Source organism: Charadrius vociferus, unplaced genomic scaffold (genome assembly GCF_000708025.1).
Source record: "Charadrius vociferus isolate BGI_N301 unplaced genomic scaffold, ASM70802v2 scaffold280, whole genome shotgun sequence".
In the NCBI taxonomy this organism is placed as follows: Eukaryota; Metazoa; Chordata; class Aves; order Charadriiformes; family Charadriidae; genus Charadrius; species Charadrius vociferus.
In genome coordinates, this window is record NW_009646340.1 from 284,690 (window position 1) to 301,395 (window position 16,706).

Consider the following 16,706-nt stretch of genomic DNA (forward strand, 5'->3'; position numbering starts at 1 on the left):
AAAGCTCACAAAGCAGAAGAAACTTTGAGTCATTTTGTGTATATTAAGCCTATTTTGCTAATGTGGCAAAACATACCTTTAAAGATAATAGCAGTAGGGGTGGCTTAGATTCTTGAGCTTCTAATTGGAAAGAAGTTTAGTCTTCAAATTTTGTTTTAGTGGCCCACAGCTTTGGACTTTTCAAAGGCTGGGGAAACTGGAACAACCTGGGAGATGAGGTGGCAGGAAAATAGCTCCCTGCTGAGGGCCACAGAAACTTCATCAGTTTGGTAAAGCCTTCAGACTTGACATTATCTGATAAGCCACTACTACTTAAGAAATTCTTAACCAAGTCAGACTGTTCTAGTGTGTCCAACAGAGAAGAGTTTACGCTGGAGAGCTGTAGGGAAGACTGTGATGAAGGATGTGCATCCTGGGCCCTAGTTTAGGAAATGGTCATTGATCTGCATATGCTGCCTCTTCTGCTGCTGATGTCTCCACAAGTTTAGGCTGAGAGTTCCTGCTTCTGCATGAACAATAGGAGCAGCCTGGGGAGGCTGCCAAGAGTGAAATGGACCCAGTTCCTTCACCTCCTTCACTGGGGGAACCTTAGTACGCAATCCAAGGCCCTTGGCGTGTATGCAGTTTGAGGGATCAGCAAGTGTGGTGGGTAAACGGGATGCTATACCCTCTGTGTTAAAGTCACGCTCTCATGACATTAGCATGGTGCAATGCTGGAAGCTACCCCATAGCTAAGCATCAAGCTACTTCACATCTCTGTTGTCTTCATTCTCCTGGAAATCTGTCAAATCTCCCTTCATAGACACTGAGCATCCTCATAATCCTCCTCATACAGGAAGGGGTAGATACAGAGTTGTACCACACGGGTATCGTGACCCACATGCTAAAAATGCTTCATGGATGTAACAGATACAGGCGTAATAGACCATTTTTTGCATAGCTTTTCTTCTCCCCACTCTCCTCCCCCTCTGATGTCTGCCAAAACTCTCTTTGAATATGTTCTGACTACATTTGCCCTCTGGTTTGGATTAAACGTGCTTATTTCTCATATGGTCTCATTTTTTAATGTGGTTGTCTTTCACAATTAAACAGCTGCTGCCTTACGTTCAAAAAACTGATTGGATTTCAGGGGCACAGAAGTAATTCTTGTAGATGGCAAGTTAGTTAATTGCTTTGGACTCCTTAGGGATGAATGGTGTTCAGCTGTAGAATTGCAAGGCATTACTACTTTATAACAAAGGATGACTCATAGCCTTCATTATCCTTAGTGCACCTTTTCATAAGAGGGTGTCCCCAGTACAGGAGCATCAATATATAGAATGTAAGATTTCTTCCTTTACAACATGTTGATAAAGCTCCTAACGTTGATGCACTTGGAATTTCTTAAAAATCTTTTGGTTCTTTACTTTCAAACAATAAATTTTTGCAGTACTAATGAACAGAGAAAGGTAGGTTATTAAAAACGATAGCCTGTAAAAGATCATCATGCACAGTAATGGTAGCTGCATCCAAGAGATTGTGTGAGTTTGTGTATCTGCTGGCTTCTTAAGTTCGGCAAATCAAAGTCTCCAAATCTTTAAATATCTTTTCCCATATGCTTTCAAAATCCAACAAAAGAAACTGAACAGTCCCTTCAAATGTAAAATGAGAATTGGATGGGAAAGCTATCCTAGAAAGTTTTTATTCAATCCCAAATGTGAAGTGATAAAAGTACATATTGTTTTGGGCTGAAATTCACTACACTTGCAACACTAAAAATCTAACCAGTGATATACCCAGTTTTCTAACCTGTCCTTTCATTAAACATGCACAAATAGCATTGCTTCTGAAAATACTTTGTTAGAAATGTCCAAGAATGGCCAACTTACCTTTCAGTCTTACTTTCCTTTCCATCATTTAATCTGAACATCATCTGATGAACAGTTTTTCCTTGCAGATCTGTTATGTCGTGCATTATTTTAACAAGGCTGTATGGCTCCTGCAGGAAAGGATTATTCTATTTCTTTCATTTTTTTCTGAGGTGAATTTCTGTAAAAGGATGAAGATCATAGGCTGAGGACATTGGCTTCAATAGAAAAAGGACAATATTTTAAAATAGTGCAGGAAACATCAGAATCAAGGAAGCTATTTTCAGTAGTTGGTTGTTTTTTTTTTTTTCCCAGTGGCATGCTAGCTTATGGATAGCTTTATTTTTCCTTTTAACTCAATTCTAATTTATCAGATGGGTCTTATGTGTAGTGTTTGCTCAAATGCAAGATGTTTATCTGGTAGAATTTCCACTTGTCCATTTACCAGTGGCCAGGCTTGCTTTATTTTTTTCAAATGGGAAGTGCTTTTTTTTCATTGTTAATGAATCACTAGAACAGGATGAGTGAAACATACATTTGCCATGATTGATATGATTTTAAAAAATATTTATAAGGCAGGTCTGTGTGACCTCAGTGCAAAGAAGAGGAAGCAGATTCTCAGGAGCAAGAACTACCAAGTCTTCTGTCAACCATAAAAGGTGCAAACTGAGCACATGACATGAGTCCTGTATTTTTTCCCTAACTCAAATTTCGTGTGCCTGTCCTCTAGAGAAAGGACCTATAGATGTCAGAAATTGTTCTCTCTCTGGTCATCCAGTATTTTAGCCAGCGGACCAACTATTATGATGTAATTTATGTAGTGTGTAGTATTATCTGTAAGAAATAGGCCTGAGATCCCCAATTTATCTGAAACTGATAGCTAAGAAGGACTCATAGATTGTTCATTATTGGATATGTGGGATGTATTTTAAAAAGTAAATAAATGACTGCAGTTCGATCTGTAAGTACATTCACCAATGGAAAATATTCATGAATTATGTAACCTAAAAGTGAAAGATCTAATGAAGAACGAAGGGCCAGAAGTTAAAACCAAATGCAGTTTCTAGTAGAAGAGTTGATTAACCGTTGGAACAAACTCTCAAGGGCAGGAATAGATTCTTCACTTCTTAAAGACTGCAGATCATAACTGGGTAACTCTTGGGAAATTCTGCTTTGCTGTAGTAAGGGCTTAATGCAGAAATAACAAGATTAAATTTTTTGGCTTCTGTTATGTAGGAGATCAGACCAGATGACCTAATAGTCCCATTCAGCCTTAAGATCTACAAGACTATGTCAATCATGGCTTGCAATGAAAAGTCCAATTTCTCATCTCTATCCTTCAGATTTTCAGCTAACTCCGTATTTATGAAGCATTACCTTGTGCTCTTTTTAAGATTTTACCGGAAGAGGATGACTATGGATTTGACATGGAAGAAAAGAACAAAGCAATCGTGGTGAAGTCAGTTCGACGAGGGTCTTCTGCAGAGGTACAACCTGACACTGATAAATATTTTGATTTTGGTACCTAAGAATATTTCAATGCTTTGAAAAGGTACAAAACCATCCATTTAAAATCTGTTTCATTTTAAAGGCAGCTAACAGAAAATTTGGTATCTTCTACAATTCCTGTGGTAATAAACTGTTTTGATATTTTTGATAAAGTGCTTTGATATTTTTGGGTGACTTGCTGAATATATTTGATAAGTGATAGAACAACAGCATACCTCAGATTTATTAGGAACTTAAGTTTGAGGAGGAAAAGTAATATTGTTTTGGGATAGCGAAGATATTCAGTGAGAAACAGGTTTATTTGAATGAAAGCTGTATTTTTACACTTTTATCTTTTACTTAAAAAGCATGCACTTCTTTCTCGCCCTGATATTTCTTAAGAGCTCTACAGAATATATTTGCTTTGTTTCACTGAGGCATATAGATGCCCCAAATGTCATAGGATCTCAGTATTCCATAGTCATTTGTTTATCCCTATGAAACCCTTGAGTTGATAACACAATGTGATCTTCCATTTACCAAAGTAAGGCACAGATGACTGAAAGTCTATTTTTTAAAAGCTATTTAGGTGCCTTTTAGCACCTATGAAGATAAGAGACAACTGAATGACTTGTCCCAGGGTTTCACAGTAAATTGTGGCAGCACACAGGCAATACTTCTAATTAAAGGTCCAGGACAACCGTTACAGAATTTTTTAATGTCCACATTCATTTGTTGGTCACTGCTATAGGCTACAGATAACTCCTGGATGACTCACCCAGTGCAAACAGCTGAAGTGGACAGACTAATTTTAGCAAGTTTAGAATGTCAGATGGGAAGGAATTTTGAACTAAAGTTTAGTATTAGAATTAAATTATTTCAGTGTTCCCGATTCTCGTTTGTTTTATGGTCACCAAAGAAACCAATCCTATGCTCTACCTCATGCTCAAAATCTACATACATAGGCCAAAAGTTTTATTAATCTAAACCTCTGCTGTAAACCATTGCCTCACAGACAATCCTTCTGCCCTTTCTTTGGCTGGATGCCTGTGGAATATCTTGCAAGCCTGTTGTGTTTTAAGGCAACAGAAGCACACAATTTTCTAAGGAATCTTTTTCTTGATCTTCCAAGACAAACTATCTATGACCATGAGCCCATCTTTTCAACTTGATCTTAAAGTATTGCTCCAGGAAAGAACTAAATGTGCATTTCTCTGAACCAGAGGGCTGTCAGCTCATTCTGGAAAGACCTGAGGTCCAGCATTAATGCATTTCTTTACATTATTGGGCTTTTTAAATTGCTTTGTCTGTGTGGCTCAGCAGCTGTAGGCCATTTTACAGACCCTATGCCTGCTGTCACACTCTTTAGGGACAAAAATTATGACATGCAGCTTTGCTTCACAGTGCCCGTCACAGTGCATTGCATTCATTAGCACTGTCAGACTTTAGGCCAGAATGAGATTCCAGGTTCGCCAGTTAAGTGGGAGCAATTCTATTACTTGCATGGACTTATTCAAGATTAACGCAGTCTGTTTGTATTTGGGATTGTGATCTCTTTTTCCTAGTATACATGGGAAAAAATTGGCATGCACAGGTTGTGACGGCACACAGCGTTGAACTTCATGCATGTGCAACAAGGGTCCTTGCGGTTTCTAGTCAAACTCAGAGTTGCCAAGCATTGTTCTTTCTATTAATAGTGCTTTTTTTCTCAAGATTTTTTAGAAACTGTTTTGTGAGCTGTCAGATCTGCCTATGCCAGAAGCAGTTCCCAAAGTGTGTTTACAAGTTAAGAAAAGAATTGTTGGAATATCAACAACAGGCCTTTCACGCGGTCCCCCACAACATCCTTCTCTCTAAATAGGAGAGATATGGATTTGATGGGTGGACTGTTCGGTGGATGGGGAATTGGTTGGATAGTCACATCCAGAGGGTAGTAGTCAATAGCTTGATGTCCAGATGGAGATTGGTGACAAGCGGTATCCTTCAGGGGTCCATACTGGGACAAGTACGGTTCAATATCTTTATCAATGACATAGTAGCATAAAGTGCACCCTCTGCAATTTGTAGATGATACCAAGCTGAGTGGTGAGGCTGACATGCCTGAGGGACGGGATGCCATCCAGAGGGACCTGGACAAGCTTGAGAAGTTGGCCCGTGTGAGCCTCATGAAGTTCAAGGCCAAGTGCAGGGTCCTGCACATGGGTTGGGACAGCCCATGGTATCAATACAGGCCGGGGGTGAAGGCATTGAGAGTAGCCCTGCTGAGAAGGACTTGGGGGGACTGGTGGATGAAAAGCTGGACATGACCCGGCAATGTGTGATCGCAGCCCAGAAAGCCAATCGTATCCAGGCTGCATCAAAAGCAGCATGGCCAGCAGGGTGAGGGAGGTGATTCTGCACCTCTACTCTACTCTGGTAAGAGCTCTCCTGGAGTACTGCATCCAGCTCTGGGGCCCTCAGCACAGGAAAGAGATGGACCTTTTGGAGCAAGTCCAGAGGAGGGCCATAAAGATGATCAGAGGGCTGGAGCACCTCTCCTCTGAGTTCAGGCTGAGAGAGTTGTGATTGTTCAGCCTCGAGAAGAGAAGGCTCCAGAGAGACCTCATCGCAGCCTTTCAGTACTTAGAGGGGGCCTGCAGGAAAGATGGGGACAAACTTTTTAGCATGGCCTGTCGCGATAGCACAAAGGGTAATGGCTTGAAACTAAAAGAGGTAAGATTAAGACTAGATATAAGGAAGAAATTTTTTACAATGAGAGTGGTGAGACACTGGCCCAGGTTGCCCAGAGAGGTGGTAGATGCGCCATCCCTGGAAACATTCAAGGTGAGATTGCACGGGGCTCTGAGCAACCTGTTCTAGTTGAAGATGTCCCTGCTCATTGCAGGGGGGTTGGACTAGATGACCTTTAAAGGACCCTTCTAACCCAAACTATTCTATGATGCTATAATCAAATTCCTGTATGATAGGGTACTTGAACTGCAGTTTGGGAACTCTTTGCCTGACGCGTGTGTTCAGCTTCTCAGTGTTGGCCCTTAGATGGAATAGTGCTGGAGCGGGCACTACTCATGCAGTTTCTCTCCTCATCCTGAATGATGAGCAGCTCTCAGCCCTGGACTGTCACCCTTGTCCCCCCATGCTCCTCGCAGCAGCTGCCTGTGACTGTCAACACTTGCTCAGCTCACCTAGACAGAGGGTCACAAAAAATCATACAGCAGTGCTTGGTTGATGTGGACTGTGGCACGTGCCTTGCCTGTTCCAAGTTCATGTGTCTTCAGAAAGACATTCAGAAAGTCAGTGTCTCCTCAGTTGGTACCTTATCCTCCTTTCTAAGCCAGCTCACTTGCAGCTTAATTGTAGCTGGGTTTATTCCCACAAGTTTTAATCCTGGACCTGGTTTATGAATGATACTCTATCAGAAGGAAACAACAGTGAAAAAAAATTATCCTTTTGGGAGGTGTAGTTGTTGTCTTACTTTGAACAGCCAACTGACAAGCAGATGTCTAGCGTTTGAGCAGAGTGTGCTCAACAAGCAGCCGGTTGGCCAGTGGCCATGCAGAGGAATAGCAAATAGCAAGCTGCTGGCGTTTGGGAAAAAACAGTGGCCCATCTCCAGACAACTGCATTGAGTTGTCATAAGGAGCATCCGTTATTCAGAGCTCTGTGACGCTGTAGGTCTTTACTCTTAAAGAGATACGCTGTCTAATCTTCTTTAGCTTGGTTAGTTATACCTCAGTAGAGTAGCAGACTTTTATTTGAAAATTGCTACTTTGTAGGGTTTAATATGCAATTTTGTACCTCATACATTCATGGATTTGCTGTGATTATGTGTGCAGGTAGGTGTCCCATATGCACAAGCTATGCGTTAGGAATATAAAGAGGTCGTTCACAGGTAGAATAATTGCAGGTATGCGAAGAGTTTAGCTAATTGCACGTACATTAGGTGCAAGAGGTACTTTGGGAAAATCATGCAAAAAAATTAATGACTTTAGAAATTTGTATAATAATTATTACTTTATAGTAAACTCATCAGTGTAAGTAAATGCAAATAGCAGAAACATTTCCATTGAGTTATAAACCAAAGTTTGTCAAATTCTGTCTTGTTAAAATCTCTATTGCTATTTATCCCTATTATTTACAAAAAAAGAAAGATGAAAAATGTTCTTTCCAGGTACACAGGAGGATATTGTCGACTGTAGAGAGCTTGAGAATTAAATCAAGGAGAGCACTTCATAGTTTTTCCTTTCAATAGCTTTGATTTGAGAAAAAAAGTGTAAATTTTTGTAGGTAAACTGATCTCTGGCTTTCAGACCACAAAATATATTTAAGAAAAGCCAAGCCATGTATAGACATAATCATCAGGGTTTTCCAGTCCTAGATTTCCAGATTCATTTTTGCAGTATGTCAAATTTCATATGTGGGAGTAGTACTGTTTAGATCTCCTTTTTCCAAATCAAGAAATTTGTCAATGGCAGGCAGAGGGTTTGTCACATTTAGAAGAAAGGCTGACTGCTGGACCTTGAAGTGATAGGAAGTAACTCTAACCCTGGGAAGGGTTAATTTTTTTTTTTTTTCTTTTTACTCCACTAGAGGGAATTTTATATTTCCTAGATATCTTAATACCTAGTCTAAGGTCAATGCTACATCACATTTTAACTGGTGTAGATCATCAAGAGGTATGTTTAGGTTATTGTTTAGGGTGCAGAATAGGGGATCTCGGCACAGGTGAGGCCACAACTGGAATACTGTGTCCAGTTTTGGGCTCCTCAGTTCAAGAGGGACAGGGAACTGCTGGAGAGAGTCCAGCGAAGGGCAGCCAAGATGATTGAGGGATTGGAGCATCGCCCTTATGAGGGAAGGCTGAGAGAGCTGGGACTCTTTAGCCTGGAGAAGGGAAGGCTGAGGGGAGACCTTATTATGGCATACAAGTATCTAAAGGGTGGGTTGAAGGAGGATGGAGCCAGGCTCTTCTCGGTGGTTCCCAGTGACAGGACGAGGGGCAATGGGCACAAGTTGGAACATAGGAAGTTCCATTCCAACACACGGAAAAACTTCTTTACGGTTCGGGTGACAGAGCAGTGGCACAGGCTGCCCAGGGAGGGGGTGGACTCTCCTTCTCTGTAGATTTTCAAGACCCGCCTGGATGCAGTCCTGAGTGATGTGCTGTAGGCAGTCCTGCTTTAGCAGGGGAGCTGGGCTAGATGATCTCTAGAGGTCCCTTCCAACTCTAAAAATTCTGTGATTCTGTGATCTCCATTCTGTCATCAGATCTGTCTCTGACTTTCTCTGTGACCATTGCCAAATAACTAGTTAGGTGCAAAAGCTAGGAATTGAAATGAAAATCTTGTGGCTTTTTAGGCTGATGAAGTACTTCACTTAAAGCAGAGACAGGTTTTTACCACCACTTAAAAACAGGTTACGTTCACTTATGTGACTAGGTATAGATTGGGTTTGCATGGCTAGTGGTTGAAAACTATGTTCTTGGTGCTCTGCGCCAGAGCTGTAAGTTGTGGGAAGTCACACTTCTCACTCTGTCTCACTCTATTGTAGTCCCCTACGTTTTACCGCCCCTCCCCACACTTTTTTTTTTTAAAGTCTCTTTTTTTAATAGGCCCCTATTAAAAAAACTGTAGCAGAAAAGTACAAAGATATATCCATTGCAAAGTAAGATATACCTGTGTAGTGGTATATTTACACAGATATTGGTGAAATCTCTTTGTTTTCTCTAAATGCAGACAACTTTAAGGGTGACTGACAAATGATTTGATGAACCAACACTGTATGTACAGTATTCCATATGACAATAATGGTAGGAATGCCTGTAAGTAGGGAATAGTTGAACCTTGGAGCCTGAATTTTCAGATATGCTGCCAATAATCCAAATTTTTCTGTGGTGTTTGTCCCATTTGCAGATGGCTGGCCTGCAGACGGGAAGAAAAATCTATTCCATCAACGAGGACTTGATATTCCTACGCCCATTTTCAGAAGTGGAAACCATCTTAAACCAGTCCTTCTGTTCACGAAGGCCGCTCAGGCTCCTGGTAGCTACCAAATCAAAAGAGTAAGTGCCAAAATGGGCAGACAGAGAAGATTACCTAGAAACATCAATTGCTAAATATTTCTTTTACAGTCTGTAGTGAAAACTGTGTAAACACTTTGCTGTGCAGAAGCTGTTCAATAGGAAAACAGATTATATAAATGAAAGATATGAGTCACGGGTTGTTTATAGTGATAAACTTGGTACTTCTAGAACAGGTTACGATATATTCAGTTTATACTGCAGTTAACTTTTGGCTTCCTTGTGCATAAACAGAACTGAATTACAAGGATTATCATTCTGTCTCAGGTGTGAAGCTTCTCAGACTCTAATATATGTGCAAGGTAAAGCAATTTCCACCCAATATATAGTATAAATACTATAGAAAGTTTCTGTACTGTGTTATTCACTTAATGCCAAATTTTAATTAACAAAGAGAATCTCCCATCTGCCTTGGAGAATGAAGATGGAGTGGATGATTTCTTCAGGTCTATTTATTTGTTATTTGTTTGTAAACTATGTGGGTGCTTTCTTTAATCCAAAACATGGTTGTGAATGCCAGGGAAAGATGCTGTTAGAACTGTCCAGAGCTCTGGCAGCCTAGCTTAAAATGCTGCTTTCTTTTTTCCTTGATTTACCTGCAGGGTTATTAAAATCCCAGATTGTCCTGAAGCACTTTGCTTTCAGATACGGGGAGCAGCACCGCCATATGTTCATGCAGTAGGAAGAGGTAAGTAGAAAGGCTGTGGTATAGTTAAGCTTGGAGTACAGCTAAATATATATACACGTGTACATAAAGCGTGTGTGTGTGTATGTATCTCAATAAAAAAAGATCCAGGTTTCATTGTTCTAAACAAGTTCTGACAGTTTATTTTAATAACCATAATGACTAGGAACCCCTGTCATGGAGAAGGATTGTGCTCATATGTAAAACCATAGAACGAGATAGTTGATGCCTCAGAGTGCTATAAAACCATAGAACAACGAGATAGTTGATGCCTCAGAGTGCTTATAATCTAAATGCAGTCTTAAGAAAATGGTATCGTCACTATGAACCGAGTGTGGGGTCACTAATGCCATCAACACTAAACAAGGAATAACTTAATTCTACAGTAGAAGAAACTTGGTGATACTGCAATCCACAGTACTGTGGAAAAACTTGAGAAAGCGTTGTCACTTGAGCTCTTGCAAGTTAGAAATGCACTTGCATAGTGATCCTAACCTTGTTTCTTCTAAGACTACTAAGGTACAGTTTTACAGCCAGAGGGAATAGAAATTTAAAACTGAGGTGGCTGAGAAAAAATTGAGGTGCAAGGCTGACTGTTGCTTCCTCAATATTTTTGCCTGTGGTCAGCCGCGGTTTGGATCACTGCAGGTCTGAATGCACTGTGGGACCAGCAGGTCGGTAGACAGATGATGTTTCTTAGTGGACATCACAAAATATGATGTAAGACTTGAAGGCTACTTGTCCCTTTACATTGGCTTATACTGCTATAAATCACCAATATAAGACAGAGGTGAACTGCTTTCCCTGATCTTTTTAAAAGGAGAAAACACAGTTTGACAGAGATAGTTACTACTTCTGTAACTGAAATGTGAACTGAGCTGCAAATAAAGCACAGCTCTAACCTTTATTTTCATCAGATGCAGAAAATATGACCTTTCAGACATGTACCACTTCCTTCCTTCAGAACAAATGCATATATCCAAATATGTGCAGGTAGTATACAGACAACAGGCAGCACCCAAATGCAACAAACAACCTTCTTAGGGAGATGCGTTTATTACACACTTTCATAACAGCACCTGTAACCACTTTTTAACAGTCTGAAGAGTGCAAACTGGAAGTGCCAGCTAGAGAGATACTCCATTTTCAGGATTTTGCTAGTAAAAGACAAATTGCATTTGAAATAAAACTGTATGAATTTTAAATGATGCTGCCCTGAAGTTAATTGCCTTAACTGTAGATTTCTAGGAGCTGGATTTGGTCTGAGTCTTGTTCATGTGAATCTGGAATAAATTCACTGAAGTTGGTTATTGCACTCTGGACTTACTCTAGTTTGAAGTACATCACAGCGTTCTTCTTAGACTATGGCAAATTGCACAATGTGCAAGTGTTCTGTATCTTTCAAGTGCAACAAGCTGAAACAAATATAACTGTTTACATTTAAGCAAGACCTCAGCTAACATAGTCATAAGGCTGGAAGAGTCATGTAAGAATCCCTAATGATTTCCCACAGGAATTTCAACTTCTAGCATGAATGCATTTAGGTCTAGGAGGTCTCTGTTTTTCCCAGCACTACTGAAAATATGAAGGATAGATGCATGATGTTTTCCTTGTACAGCACAGCTCTCAGAATAAGTACTTAGCAGCAAAAGCATGACAGCATTCAACTAGCTTTTCTTCTTACTCTTCTTAACCAGAAACCTTTTGCAAACTCCCCAATTTTCTCTTCCATAGTCAGATGGTGTTTCTGTCTAACTCCTTTCCTGTTGGTTTTTCAGGTTCTGAGGCTGCAGCTGTAGGCCTTCATCCAGGGCAGTGTATTTTGAAAGTTAATGGGAATAACGCAACACATGGAAATTATGTGGAAGTTCTGGAGCACTTTACAGCCTACAGGACCAGACAACAGGAAGCACTGGTACGAATACAAAACCTCAAAGGAAGTACATTAATTCATCCCCTTTTTCTGTGCTTTTATGCTCACTAAATATTTAGAAAAACAAATTACACGTCTCTTTTGACTGGCTTACTACCATGCCAAGGTCCTGCTATAACTGAGGGAGCTGATTGCAGTTGCCTGTAGTTGCAAAATATCTACAAATAATATGTATGCCAACTCATACACTGCAAACAGTACTAAATATTATTAACTATTGCTAAAATTAGAAGTTCACCCAGCTATTGATCTAGATTTTGTTCTCTGAAGTTCAGAGAAAAGCTGGGGGAGTGTTGATTTTTCAGGCGACTTAGAAGATATAAAATTGATAGCTAGATTCACCTTTGTAGTCCAAACATGTAGAGATTGGGCATTTTTACTGAGGTCATAGCTGAAGCCTATATCTCTTGAAAGGGTTTGTACCAGTGGGTGTACAGAACACATGAAGATGCTGAGGAGGACAGAGTTCAGCAAGCAGCATCCACTGCATATCTGAATGGCAGTCATCCTGGCTCCAGCAAAGACGACTCATCACTGGAAGGAGGTGCAGAACTGGATCCCCTTCAAAATAGCCAACAGGAATCGGGTAAAGATTCTCGTGGGGGAAGGAAACCTAGGGAAGATTAGGGGCTTCAGGAAGGAAAACTGCAATAGAAATACAGTGTACTTATTATTGTAGAATATCTCTTGTCTTAGTAAAATTTCTAATAAAATGAGGTCTGCCAGAGGAAATACTCTTATGCTGCAGTTTATTCAGGAGAAGAAAAAACTGAGATACACATAGATATCATACCCCTGTGACTCTCTGGTCTTTACAAGAGAGCCAGTTTTTGGAATGCAAAGGCTCAGCATTTTAAAAATCATTTGGTTGCCCCTGCAAACCAGGAATTTATGGGCAGTAGCAGCTGGAGAGGGAAGCTCTGCAAGTAACTCCACCTAGAATAATCTATGTTTTCTGTGATTTAAGATTAAGATTTTAAATTACTCTGATCTGGAGCAAGTTTTCACAGCATGTTACCACCGTGTCAGTAAAAGGTGTGGGTCTATTTCCTCTGAATTACAAAAGTGTAACTCATTAAAAACATTGCTTTATCTTCATGTTGAGAGCTTATTTGGAAAAGGAGATGTTAGGGGAGAATACTGAATCCAGATTCAATCCAAAGGACTGAGCCTGGACTCTCTGAATGCCATTGGCAACTTCTCCAGAAAAGGGTCCACATCTGTGTGGATCCCATCTAAGGTCTGATGAGCCTGGTAATCTAATGGTCAAACAGTGCAGCTCCACGGTGGAAGAACTGGAGCAGTGCCCTGGTAGAGGCATGTGAGCAATTCTCTGGCAAATCTCAGTCTCTCTATAACTAAAATCTGTTCTCTGGGGACAGGAGCATTGCTGTGTGTAAAAAATGTTATCTCCTCACCCCACCCCTGCCCTGCCATTTCAGTCTTATAGCTGCACAGAAATGCATCTGGAGCATTTCCCAATATTGGACAGAAAAGTGGCAGTCTTCCAGAGTGTCATTACAAACAACGACACTCTGAGATTAACATACTTAACTTCCCTTTGAAAGCTTCTGCCGGAGTCTGTGTGTCTGAATGCTGAACAGGACTAAAAGTAGTGTCCTGTGCAGGGATGTGCATGTGCACACATGAAAGAACATCAGAATGTGGATTGGAGCATGTGGGTTGTCTAAACCTCTAGCACTGTCTCCAGTAGTGGACAACAGCAAATGTCGTCCTCAGAATATTCTCCCAGCCTCTAGCAATGTGTGGTTCAGAGACTCCTTGAGCCAAAGGCTGTGTCTTTGTGTCTTTGCGTTTAATAATACCTCTCAACAGGTTTCTCTTCCCTATGCATGACTGTATTCATGCGTGCTGCCAAACACCGCTAATGACTTATTTTGGTTCCAGCCCAGACACCACAGACCATCAGCTCTCCGCTGATCATTGGTGAAGAAACACCTCTCATTAGCCTGACTGTCGATAACACCCACCTGGAGCATGGGGTGGTGTACGAATATGTCAGCAGCGCAGGAATCAAATCCTTTGTCCTGGAGAAAATCGTGGAACCAAAAGGTTGCTTCAATCTCACTGCAAAGGTACTGGAAAACATACATGGCCAACTTCATTCCTAAACAGAACAGGGGAGCCACTAATAGAGGCATTTCTCTGGTGGCTTGGTGTGGCTCTTCACACAAGGTAGCATGTGGCCTTCTCAACCCTGCCTGGAGTCTTCTTTGTTAGAATGCACCAAGTTATAATAGCTCATTTGGTGTGAGCAAGTCAGTAAATGCTTCCAGGATTTCAGCTGTTGAGGTAGAGGGAGGGGAGCCCTCAGCTGTGGAATTCTCACTTTTATCTGTCTGGTAACATACTCTTTGCTGATACTCAAGATTAATCTTTTCAGGCAAGAATTTACTTTAACTTGGAAGAAAATCAAGCAGCTTTTTCCCATCTGATAGGCTGGACGGGTCACTAAATGAAGCAAGTGGAACTGCTGCTATTGGAAAGCAAGCACTGTGCTTAGCATTTTGGTAATCTATGACAATAGGGAGCTAGTAGTAAATGTTTCTATCACATCCCAGTAACTTTATTGTTATGTCCCATGAAAGTATGCCAGAACAGGTAACTTTGACAGTGCACAGTGGATATTTTGATCTATTTCAGTTATTCTAAAAATTTTTGAAGAATGTTTTATGACTCTGGGGATTAGACACGACAGTGGTTCTCAGGCGATAATACAGGCGGCTTGTTCTGAAGGCAGCTTTATTCCACCGTGACAACATGGGGATGTTGCCACATATTCAGTGAAGTAAAACTGTATTTTCCCTCACTGTCAAGTCTCATACACTGACATCCTGTCTTTTTGCTTAGATTTTAGAAGCCTTTGCTGCAGAGGACAATCACTTTGTAAGGAATTGCAAGAAACTTATATCCCTAAGCAGTGCTGTGGCCACCATGCCCCAGTATGAATTCCGGCAAATCTGTGACACTAAGCTGGAAAGCATTAGCAGAAGGCTCACTAACTACCAAGAGGTACAACACTACTAGTTATTGGTCAAGTCTCAAGACAATACTTCATTGTGATAACTGGGTCTTAGTATTCTTTATTAATGAATCTGAACTGCTTTAGAGGTAGGTGTCCTAGAGGCATGAAAACAGCTCTGCAAGTTACTGAAATTGCAAGTTTTGAGGAAAAAGGACCATATCTGTAAATCACTCCTTTCAGCTTGTAGCTTATAACATGTTATTGCAGGTTCATTTCCACCACATCAGTGAATAAATGACAACAGAATGATCGGTGTCTGATTTAACATAAGTACGTAAGTACAGTGTATTGTAGTGTAAACGAACTGTGTGTGCTTTTCTGCACAGTTCTGTTTGAAAACAGTCCTAGAAGGTATAGCTAATTGCTTTCATTTGTTGTTTTATGAGCTTTTTATTTTTTTTAATACGTTATTCCAGCTGTAGCAGAAATCATATTATTCTGGAATAGGAGGCAAGAAGAGAAAAGGATTGTCTGTATTGCTTCATAAATTTTTGCAAGCGAAGTAGCACATGCTTGCTTTATTTCTCCCAGTTTGCAGATGAATTGAAAACAAAGGTGAGCCCAGCCTTCAAACAAGCCATCATGGAGCCACATTCCCTCAACAGCATGGATTTCTGCCCCACCAACTGCCACATTAACCTCATGGAGGTATCATACCCCAAAAACACTACCTCAGCAGGGAGGTCGTTCAGCATTCGCATTGGACGGAAGCCCTCTATTATTGGTCTTGATCCAGAACAAGGTGATAATTAACTTTCAAATCATACTGATTTTATCTGCATAAAAAGTTGTGTCTTTCCACAGCTCATCAAGGTCAAAATAAATTCCAAAGAAACACAGTCTTGCCGGTAGCCTTTTTTCCTCCATAAAATTTTATACTAAAATAACAGCCTCCTCGTGTTGTAAAATAGTAATGCCTTTAAGCATAGAGAGGCACCGGGTCAAATGTTTTTGCTAGCTAAGCAGCGTGCTCATCTCATTATAATTAAGTGTCCTGGAATATTGTTTGCACTTAGTAGAGCTGACTTACTGATTAGAAAATAGCGAATGGGGGCTAGTAGTAGTGTTGTAAAGAGCGCTAGCATTTGGAGGGGAAATGTGAGTCTGTCAGATTGTAGAGCTGTTCTCTTTTGTCATTCCTAAATAAATTTCATGTGCTGAAGCTGGAAGTCTCTACTCTGTCAAGGGGATCTATTTTCTGATAAATAGTTGCTACGTAGTGTTTGTCCTACAACCTGATTATTTGAGTTCCAACATTTCTTTGTTATGATCTCACCTAATATGCTTCTCGTTCATTGTCTTGGGAAAGTCAGAGCGCAGGAATGTTTGCAAGAGACACAGGGAGTGTAGACTAACCAATCTTCTGAATAATGGCATTGACTATTCAAAATGAGGTCGATAAAGAAGCTCTGCTTGCTTGAAGATATTAGAATTCCATAGTATTTTTAATGTGAGCTAAGGTGGTTAGCAAAGTACCATGCCAAAACTGTCCACATTTTTAAATGAAAAGCAATTTTATTTCTCTTCTGTAAGGACATAATCCTATTTCTTTATATATGTATATGTGTGTGTGTGTAAATGTTTGTAAAGCTGGAATAATACCACAGACCAACTCCTGAGAAGATGAATTC

The 16,706-nt window shown here is 40.5% G+C and overlaps 1 protein-coding gene across 1 annotated transcript in view; it reads left to right on the top strand.

Annotated features, from left to right (window-relative positions):
- Positions 1–16,706, top strand: part of PREX1 (phosphatidylinositol-3,4,5-trisphosphate-dependent Rac exchange factor 1) — a gene marked incomplete at its 5' end in the record, with an annotated part of 105,500 nt that overhangs the window by 70,226 nt on the left and 18,568 nt on the right. The window contains 8 exon segments of the mRNA XM_009887424.1: positions 3,242–3,334; positions 9,245–9,393; positions 10,014–10,099; positions 11,875–12,011; positions 12,444–12,615; positions 13,938–14,125; positions 14,901–15,062; positions 15,607–15,817. Of these exon segments, the coding sequence (XP_009885726.1) occupies positions 3,242–3,334; positions 9,245–9,393; positions 10,014–10,099; positions 11,875–12,011; positions 12,444–12,615; positions 13,938–14,125; positions 14,901–15,062; positions 15,607–15,817 (1,198 nt within the window).